The sequence below is a fragment of the Olea europaea genome, chromosome 16 (assembly GCF_002742605.1).
Source record: "Olea europaea var. sylvestris chromosome 16, O_europaea_v1, whole genome shotgun sequence".
Taxonomy (NCBI): Eukaryota; Viridiplantae; Streptophyta; class Magnoliopsida; order Lamiales; family Oleaceae; genus Olea; species Olea europaea.
Genome location: NC_036252.1, coordinates 13,247,953 through 13,258,523, shown reverse-complemented (window position 1 = coordinate 13,258,523; position 10,571 = coordinate 13,247,953). Strand labels below are relative to the sequence as shown.

Below are 10,571 nucleotides of genomic sequence, written 5' to 3'. Positions count from 1 at the left end.
AAGTATTTAATCAAGTTAAAAATTTAATTGATAAACTTGCAAAATAAATCATTATGCGATGAATATAACATAATTATTAGTAAAAAAAATAAAAAATACAGGAATAGAAAATTAACTATGCATATAGCGGGAATTAAAAATAAGGTAAGTATTTGTGCACATAACATGTAGTGAATAAATTGCACAAATAATTAGTGTAGAATAAATCATTACCATACAGACAAATTACGGTAGATTGTATATATTAAAAAAGGAATGTAGAAAAATACTCAATTAGCCCTTGTTTAAGCTACATTATTTTCATAAGAATTCATTTTTGAATAGTGTATTGATGGAAAATATGTGATTAAAAAATAAAGAAAATTTTTAATTTGCGTGTAATATTATTATATTGAAGAATATGTGGTTGAAATAATATCAAATCACTGTTAAATATATATATATATATATATATATATATATATATATATTTAAAGAATGTGGCTCAAACAGTAATATTTTGACATAATTTCTCATATTAATGAAATAGTAACTAAACTGTAAAGACATGAATTAATATGAATTAAAGGCATGGATGTAAATTAAATTGCTTCATAAACTAAAGGCATGAATTGATTAAATAAAAGCACGAATTAATATTACACAAATAAACGACAGAAAAGATTAAGAAACAATCTCGTTTTGATGTATATGCATGTAAAAAAAATAAAAATAAAAAATATCACATATCACCAAATTATCTTTGGAGCACGTAATAGATGATCATGCTTAAAAAATTTACTAACTTCACTATATTTGGAAGAATTAAGTTTTCATGTTGATAACTTGTTATAAAATAAAGAAAAATAAAAATCAATAAACTTATGTGTATTGTAATGAGAACTAAAGCCTCATATTTATATGAAAGTATTAGAGATACAACGATAATGATTTTTAGGGCTATGGGGGTACAATTGCCATTTATTAATAAAAACTTATCATTTTCAACAATAATAAATAATACACTACTAAGATAAAAATATGGAACAAGAGAGTATCCCAATCCACCGGATTGGTCAGCAGTTGTCTTCAAAGTAGTGGCTGGCATAATTTTTGTTTAGTGGATGATGAGATCCTGAACTCAAGTGTTTGAACATTGTAAAACTCACAATTTTATTAATGGTTTATATTATATATGAGTTATAGATAAGTGATCAATGATTGTGGATCTCTCGAAATGTATATATAAAAAGTAATTTGAATATTTAATAAATAATTTATAAACACGAACCAAACATAAGTATTTAATCGACACAGATAATTGCAATAGCATTCTTTAGTTAGGTACTCGTATATTCTACTAAAAGCATGCATGAATGATTAAACTAGTAATCGATTAAGAATATTTTCAAAAGACTCTTTAAACATAAGAATTTTTTTTAATTCAAAGAGTTAATCTTTAAAATTATATTCCAAGAGACCTTTTAATTTAATGTTTTAAGAACAGCTTTGAGAGACCCTTTAAACATTAAATAATTTCTATTTTAAAAAATTAACCCTTAAAATCATGTTCCAAGACTCTTTAAATTAATATTTTAATTTAGATAGTGAGTTGACTCTCCTAATTCACTTTATAACTAAGGGTCCATTTGATTGTAAAGATGAAATTTGGATTGAAAGAAAACGAATTCCAGAGAATTAAATTGTGGAGAAATTATTTTACTGAAAATTGTCAATTATTGTAGTTGATTGGTGTAATTTTTCATGTAAAAAATGTTGAAATAAAAGTGTTTTTTTTTTTTGCATTCGTTTGAATTTGTTTTACATGAAAATTATCAATTAAAAAAATAAAATTTACTAGTATTGAGAATATAATTTCTTTCCATTGCCAAAACAATAATAATAATAATAATAATAATAATAATAATAATAATAATAATAATAATAATAATAAATCATCCATATTTTAATGTTCGTTTAGCTTTGCTTTACGGGAAAATTGTCAATTTAAGGGATATACTCTTTTACAATTGTTTCTAAAATTTGTTCCTATTGCCTAAATAAAACATAAACCACCTCTTCCATGGGAAAATGAATTCCCCAAAAACAAGGAATGGTGCACGTGAGACAAAGGTGGAAAACCAATTGCCTAAAAACCTTTGGCTATCAAACAAGCTAAAAGTGGGAAATGGAATTTGTTTTCCATTTTTCATGGAAAATTTTGTCTTATCAAACATGGCCTAAATGTATTTAAAGTGTATCAATTTTCAATATAAAAAATAATAAAATAATTTAAAGAAAAACTAGTTAAAATAAAAGATAGAGAAAATTAATCAATATTTTTTCAAAGTAGTAAAATTAAACATTAAATATAAAGAACTTGATGGAGTACTTTTAAATTTTAACTCTCCAAATTTATAAATGATCTTAAAATAATAAAATATGCTCTTTAAAAATAAAAAAACCTATTAAAAATGTTCTAAAATAGAGAGCGGATTTAGCTTTTTAATTTTATAACTAAATGCATTCAAAGTATTTCAATTTTCAATTAAAAAAATACCATTATAATTTGGAAGAAAGCTAATGAATATAAAAGATGAAAAAATAAATATATTTTGAGAATAGTAAAATTAAGTGTTTAATATAAAAAAATTGGAGTATTTAAAAGCTTTTAGTTTCTAAATTGTAGAATATGTTATTTAAAAATAAAATCTTTTAAAGATGCTCCAATAAATTGTTAGAGCCAACTTCTCTAGTAAAGCAAAACTTTCGCTAGAGTCGAAGTAAAGACTAAGAGGAATGTATAAGCCAATCCTCGTACTATCACACCATGTATGGCATAAATAAAAGAAAGCAAATTTTATTTCACCAGTTCACTTTTATTGAAACTGAAGCAATATCCAGTCATAAAAAAGAAATATTTATTTAAAAATCTCCTGCAACAACTCTCAATACTACCATTATGGCGTTTGCACAAATTAAAAGAACCAAATTAACTCAGCAAGAAGCATTCGCACTCATGGAGGCGCGCGAGAACTTCCTGGGAGGTAGGGCGTTCATCTGGTTCTGCCCAGCAATCTGGAATAGAAACAAATCAAATTCTAGTTCTAAAGTGGGGCAACACACAGACAAATTAAGTCTAATTGAAATCGACCTGCAATTAACTTGCTCAGTGGACCTTTAGGAATTTCGAGCCTTTGACCATCATTGGCAACAGCATACACTACCTGCTCGTATGCAAGCATTAGCATCAATAGATCTATATTCGGTTTGTTCTTTGTGTATAATCCTTTTAATAAAGTAGAGAGGTTTCACAATACTTACTTGAACAGACGGTACACCGTCCCATGGCCTTTTGAGTGTGCATAGCTCCCACATTATGACACCAAGGCCGAAAATATCGCATTTCTCAGTGAAGGGTTCATTGCGAATAAGTTCTGGAGCCATCCATTCCGGAGTTCCAGCAGAAGAAGAATCCGTCATTGGTGTGGTAGTCAGTACTCTTGACAGCCCAAAATCACCTATCTTTACTGTCCAATGCTTATTCACGAGGCAGTTTGCACTTTTCAGATCACGATGTACTATTTTCATTCGGTGTAAGCACATCAGTCCCCTTAATAAACAGAGACTAGTGAGATTAAAATATAACGGGACGAAACACAAAAACATTATACCAGACTATCGATAAACCCCTTGCCAGCTGAAATTAATCAAAATGTGATGTTTTGACTTTGTTTTGATCTTCAAGGCCATTAAGTTTTCTTTCAAGGCACAATAAGTTAATTAAGAGGTTCGCCTCGAGATGCATAATTCGTGAGATACATTGAAATGCCAAGCCAGAAAAATTTAGAGAGCCCAGCACATTTGAGGAAATAATTCTTTATATAGTAAAATCAGCCTCATCTTCTAGTCAATTGAGTAACCAGATAAATATTTCATTAGACAAAAAATATAAATTGTGCAATATGAAATGGAACAAATTAATTACTGCATGATTTGAAGTGAATTATTTCCGTCGAACACAACGCCTACCCCATCTGTTCAATGTGATTGCCCAGCATCTTATCCAGCCATGAGATTGACAGATTTTATTCATCAGATTAATCAAATTCAAACTAAACCTTATACCTCGCCAAAAGCCCTGTAACAGATTGTGTGCATCGGATATGGGAATCTAATGATCATGCAAACACCTAATCGTCGTTTTTTTGCATTTTTAGGTATGAGAAAAAGACAAAGTTAAATGCTTTGAAATCCATAAAATCAAGCAAAAGAGCATTTATTCACAAGTCAATATGCAATGGAGAACAGAAAAGAGGGATGATATCTGAGCAAACCTGCATATATCACAAAGCATTTTAAGCCTCCTTTGCCAGCTAAGTTTCTTTTTCAGTCCACTTGCATGGATCAGATAATACAGTGATCCCATCTCCATATATTCAGTAACCAAGGACAAGTGAGGAGGCTTTGTACAAGCACCAAGGAATAAAATAACTGCATAAAAAATATCACGCACTTTCTTACCATTTACCAACTCTCCAGGAGAGAAAAAGGAAGTGAAACCCCAAAAGTAATTATGCTACGTGATAACATACATTACTATTTTCAGAAATATTTAGGGATAAGATATTACCATTAGGGTGGCGGATACGGCTGCAAAAGAAGGGGGAAAAAAAAAGAAAAGGAAATGTTAGGTATTACCATTAGGGTGGCGGATACGGCTGCAAAAGAAGGGGGAAAAAAAAAGAAAAGGAAATGTTAGGTAACAAATATTATGCTAGTTTCCCATTTTGCGTGCCTGTTGTTGGGGGATGGAGGGATGTTTGTCAATGAAAAAATATTTCTTATGTTTGTCAATGAAAAAATATTTCTTAGTCAAAAAGGCAATAACATCGGCACACCTATTATAAATTACCTCAAGATAGATATTTCATTGCAAAAATCTTCAACATTCTCAACAGTCAGCTCTTGTTCCAGAAACACCTTGATTCCAACTTCTAATCCATTCCAAGTGCCACAGAAAACTTCCCCAAAGAATCCTAGTGTACAAAAGAAAAATATGGGAACTTAGTTTAACAGATGAAAAGAATTAAAGAGGTAAATAGCATGAAAAAATAAAATACAATGTCAAATGGCATGCTTCATTTTAAGACCGGATAGTGTGTTGAATGTGTGTACGGAAATGCATTTAGGGGGATTGCATTTCTTACAGATAATGCTATAATTGGAGACAGGATCAGGATGGCTTACTTAAGAAATATCACAGCCAAGAAAATGATATTCTTGTTCTATCTACTCATAATAATGACTTCCTTGTTTACTCGAGAAGGTTTTCAAGAAAGTTGACGTAAAAAACGAGCTTAATTTGCACAACATTATCTAACCAAAGTGATATTAGGACATCGTAAGTCTCAGGTTATGCTGTGATGATTATATTTTTGTGTGAAAAATATAACTAATCAAATTTTTTGTTCTCATTTTGAATTATGTGTTCAGTGTTTGAATTAACATGTGCACCAATGGGGTCATACAGGCCTTCTGCACTGCTCTTTGATCAGCTAAAGAGTTACAAGACTTCATAATTTCTACCCCATCATTAGTAAGTATTCTGTCTCCTAAAAGAATCAGATTTGACATCATGTATGCAAGTGCGCGTGCATGTGTGTCAGGGAGGGGACGGGCGGAGTGTCAGCATATACGGGCAACCAACGGTAGAACAAACCGGGAATGTATAATAAAGCATTTGGAAATGTGCATTGTTTTCTGATAATGGGGTAAAGTAAATAATAGTGACTTCAATTGATAGAACCCCTATCCTGGCAATGTAGCATGAAAATTATCCGACTTCATTAATCACCGATTATAAAAACATTTCTGAAAGGATTGTTTGTTTGCTAATCGGAAACAAATATAAAGAGAACATACCGATTCCAACACGGGTTCCAATGGTTATTTCAGAAAAATCAATGTTCCATTCTTGAAAGGGTAACAATGGCTTCTTCAGAATCTTTGATGATTCCAGCACTTTATTGAATATTAACATCATATCAGGATTGGCAAATGTTGTACTTGCCTCACCCCTAAGAGAAGCTTGATTGCCAAAACATTGAGGAGATGATGGAAGTGAGATTGCCTTATGTGAACTTATTTGCTTCCCATGAACACCATATTTTATAGGTTTATCACGGTTCCCATCATGGTCATCTGGATTGAACCTTGATAGCTGGAAAGTGAAGCATATGATAGAAAACATTAAACAACGGATAAATTCCAGGAAAAGACTAGACATATCTGGTCATTCGGGAAACTATTAGAAATCTGAATTAATGGTTATAATTGTTAATATTCAATTCACACGAATCCAGATTGAGAACTGTTGTATATTTTATGAAAAATGCAAAGAAAAATTGGTTCAGCAATATACTGCAACCAGGTCAAGAGAAATACATTTGGTGCAAGCCACATCAGCATGTAATCCATGTCAAGAAGTCGTTCAAATGGAAGGACAAACGTAGGATTTTACAACCAAGCCCTTAACACAGTACAATGAAACAAGGCACGAAATAGGAGCGTAAACAGAAGGAAAATTCCATATCATGATACAACCAATTGATTAATTGTCTACTGTTGAAGATCTTAAAAACAATAAATTAATCATGTCTATAACATTTAAAGATGAATAATGCTATATAGCACCAATGGTGCTAGAGCGTCAATTTATATGGTATTATGTGATATATTTTCAATTAAATGTGAAATTATGTGATTCAATTAAGTGTACCTATCATTTAATGATATTTAGTGTCATCTAGACTAGGGTTGTAACATCAGTGGTGCTAAATACCATTACTCTTTAAAGATATTATGGTAGGTAGTCATTTAATAGGGCATTAGAGTTTAGCTAGATTGCTAAGGAACATATTGGTAAAATCCCAAGAGTTATTCATCACTGATAATTATTTCCCCTTATTTGTGCCAAATTTGCCCTTTGTACATGTTTATGCCACCACTCACCTCATTCTTAGTTATTAATTACGCAAGAGTTTTATGCAACTCGCCTCTTCACTTGCAATAGAAGGTTGCAAGTGCAGGATAGTATTGGAGCTTGCCCAACATCAACTAAATAATGGAAACCAAGATGCTTATAAATTATTTCATTGTACAGCGGATTAGAAAAAAAGCAAAAAATAAATCTCAAACAAATTGAGGATGAACTAATGCTGACAAATTCAATTTCTATTTCCATTTTTTTCGAACGAATATCTTCTAGCTTTAACTTCCACCATAGAAATAAAAAATTGAGAAAAGCAAAATTAAGTTTCAACAGAGTCAACCACCTGACAGTATCATCGCCAATCTCCGGTATCATGCTAATACAACGCCGTCTTCTCCTACGGGCATATACAGGAGATGTACCAGCAGACCTGTAATTGGTCGACAAAACGAAAGGCAATAACAGCATTAGAAAGCAGATTTTCTTACTGCATATGGCAAACAAGAAAGAAAAATGAAGAAAAATGTTGATAGGAAATAACAAAGAGAATACATAATTAACTGTGTTCTTAAATGCTACAATACTGAACAAGAGAACTGTCAATTAAATTTTAAAATGTGTTTATTCTGGTAACATGAAATGATAAGGTTTTTCATATAACGATACCCAGACTGTTTTCCTCAGTATTATCTAATAACTTTTCCAAAGCCTTCAAGACCAAGGCAGATATGATAGTTACCATGAACATCTTTCCAAAGATATTAAAAAGACACATTAAGCCAAGTTGCAAACTGAACACATTTTTTTCTAGTAACATGTCAAAGAAGAACTCATTCTCAAGGCCACGCCACACTTCAAATTTAACAGATTCTTCCAGGCCCATGTAGCCTTTACCCAAAAGAGGTACTTAGTCCTACTCTGTAGAGGCCATAAAAAAATCACGATAAAAACTCCCAACGGATGGTAATTCCTCTTGAATTATAAATGCATTTAACAATTGAAGAAATGCTGATAGAGTTGGGAAAATGTAAGCTTTCCACACACACACACACACAAAAAGAAAAAAAAGGATAAAATATCCACAACTGAATTCTACGAACCAGAATATGCAAATAAAACCAAAAGAATATATTAGGAAAGGTGGCATCCATATCATAGGACTGAATTCAAAAAAGTGTCAAAATAAGACATCGTGGTGGTGAGACAGCACCCTATAGAAAAAGGACATGTGTTCAGCATGGACCACAATCTACCGTTTTCAAATGCATATTGCATCAAAGACAAAGATATTGAGAATTATTAAATGATAACAAAGTAAGAACCTTGATGCATTGAGGTCATTGTTGTACTCCCTGAAGGAAACCCTGCAACCACCAAGCAAAGATCTCCCATGTCCTTGAAAGAAAGGATGCTCAGGACTGGAAAAGCAATTTAAAAATTGAAAATCGACACAAAAAATGAGGAAAATTTGAATTGCATGGAAAAATCTGAAAGTGGGAGATTATAATGGAAAGAAAATATGGTTGAAGATTTCAAGAATATTATGAAAAAATTCCTAAAATCAGGGATTTACTTTCTGTCCCTAAAATCAGGGATTTATTTCCTTTCTTAGGTCTGTAGTTTGGAAAGTTATGTATAAAATGTAACACAACAGATGGAAAAGCTATGTATGCATTTTCACAATTCACCATGATTTGTAACATGGTATCAGAGCCTTGTTAGGGTTCTCAAAATTTCCACTCCATTATACCATTTTATCTTGCAGTATTTTTCTTCTTCCATTATTACTGCAGAATATTTTGTTTGGAATTACAGCCCCTCTTCATTCCATTCGCAAACAGAAATGTCAGACTAATCATCTTTCTCCACATACCCGTTCAAACATTTCTCCTTTCAGAATGATAATCCTACCCTTCAAATTGGCAAAACCTGACGGTACTAATTTTCTTGAGTGGTCCCAATCTCCAAAATCATTTCTTGAAAGCAGAAGCAAGATGGATTTTGTTACTGGAGCAATCACAGAGCCGAAGGAGACAGATCCTAAATATGCCACACGGGAAGCCGAGAACTCAGCTGCTATGCCTCAATTGTTAAACTCATTGCAATCTGAAATCAGTAAAGGTTTGGGGCTTCTACAACAGTGAAAGAAACTTGGGATGCTGTAAATTAGAGTTACACAAAAATTGGGTTGCTGTACAGATTTTTGAACTGAATTTACAGATACACTATACCAGACAAGGTACTTTGACTGTTACTCAATATTATAATACTATGAGAAGTTTATGGCTGGAATTGGATATGTATCAGGCCAATAGATATGGAGTCTACTGGAGATGGTGTGAAATTGAGGAAATTTCTGGAGTTTGAAAAAGTTTTGATTTGCTTGGTGGCCTTAATCCAGAACTTGATCAAGTGAAAGGTCAAATATTGGGCAAGGATCATCTTCAATCTTTAAACGAGGTCCATGCTTATGTGAAAGGATAAAACAGTAGAAGAAATGTTATGTGACAAAATTCTGTCAGCATGGAAAATCTAATGTAGCTAATAATTCTGCCCTAGCTGCTGCCATAAATAATTCAGCTTCAATCTTGGGGATGCCAAAAACTGAAGTGAAGAAGACTAACAAAAAACATTGGTTTGACTATTTCAATTAACTTTGGCACACTAGGGATAAGTGCTGTAAACTTACTCCACATTTAGCCTGTAAAGAAGGGAAACCAAATAATAGAAGTGGACAAGTCTATCAAGCTGCTGTTAATATTGGAGCCTCACAAGATTTACCAACTACTAGAACTGGGCTTAGCATGTAATATATTGGAAAGCTAAAGAATCTTCTCAATCAGCTGGAACCACAAGTACTTGCCCAAGGACTGAAAAATCCTTCTTTTTCCTTTGGCCAAACTCATAATATCCAAGCCCTTAGTGCCTTTAATTGTCATTCGTCTAACACTTGGATTGTAGATTCAGTTGCCTCCGATCATATGACTAGTGATTCCAGGTTATTTTCAATTTATTCCACTCATTTTGGTAAAGAAAAAGTTAAAATTGCTGATGGGAATTTCTGTTCTACAGTTGGTCAAGGAACTATACGCATTTCATCTAGTTTATTCCTAAAATCTGTCTTACAAGCACCAAATCTGTCCTTAATTTGCTAACCATTAAAAAAGTGAAAAATGAACTAAACTGCAATGTCCTCTTCATTCTTTGGGTATTTTTTCAGGAGAGTCTAACAGGAAGGATGATAGGTCATGCTGCGGAAAAGAATGGACTCTACCTTCTTCAACCATCTATGAAAGATAGCAAAATTGGTTCTCCTAACATCCTCCAGGACTCGTGAGAATAAATATCAAATCTGGCTTTGGCATAAAAGATTGGGTCACCTCAATTTACCCATTCGAAAACATTTTTTCCTAGTTTGGTTAAGCAAATGTACATAACTTGAATTTTGAAGTTTGTGAACTTGCAAAACATCGTCATTGGACCTTTTCCTCTCAGTAATAAAAGGTAAAGCATTCCTTTAAGGTTTGGTGCCTTTCTCATGTAATTAACATATCAAGTGCACGATAGTTTGTTACTTTTATATATGATTGAATAAGAA

The 10,571-nt window shown here is 32.3% G+C and overlaps 1 protein-coding gene across 2 annotated transcripts; it reads right to left on the bottom strand.

Annotated features, from left to right (window-relative positions):
* Positions 1–2,816: 2,816 nt before the first annotated feature.
* Positions 2,817–6,292, bottom strand: LOC111412169 (serine/threonine-protein kinase EDR1-like). Of its 2 annotated transcripts, none has more exons than XM_023042964.1 (7): positions 5,905–6,292; positions 4,895–5,018; positions 4,681–4,700; positions 4,317–4,473; positions 3,304–3,592; positions 3,134–3,206; positions 2,817–3,057 (listed from the first exon to the last, which is right to left on the bottom strand). In XM_023042964.1, exons 1-7 carry the CDS (start codon positions 6,266–6,268, stop codon positions 2,972–2,974), a joined length of 1,113 nt encoding a protein of 370 aa, XP_022898732.1. In that variant the 5' UTR covers positions 6,269–6,292; the 3' UTR covers positions 2,817–2,971. The 2 variants fall into 2 exon arrangements, with proteins under 2 accessions (XP_022898732.1, XP_022898733.1); XM_023042965.1 differs by lacking the exon at positions 4,681–4,700 and adding an exon at positions 4,613–4,632.
* Between the last annotated feature and the right edge of the window lie 4,279 nt (positions 6,293–10,571).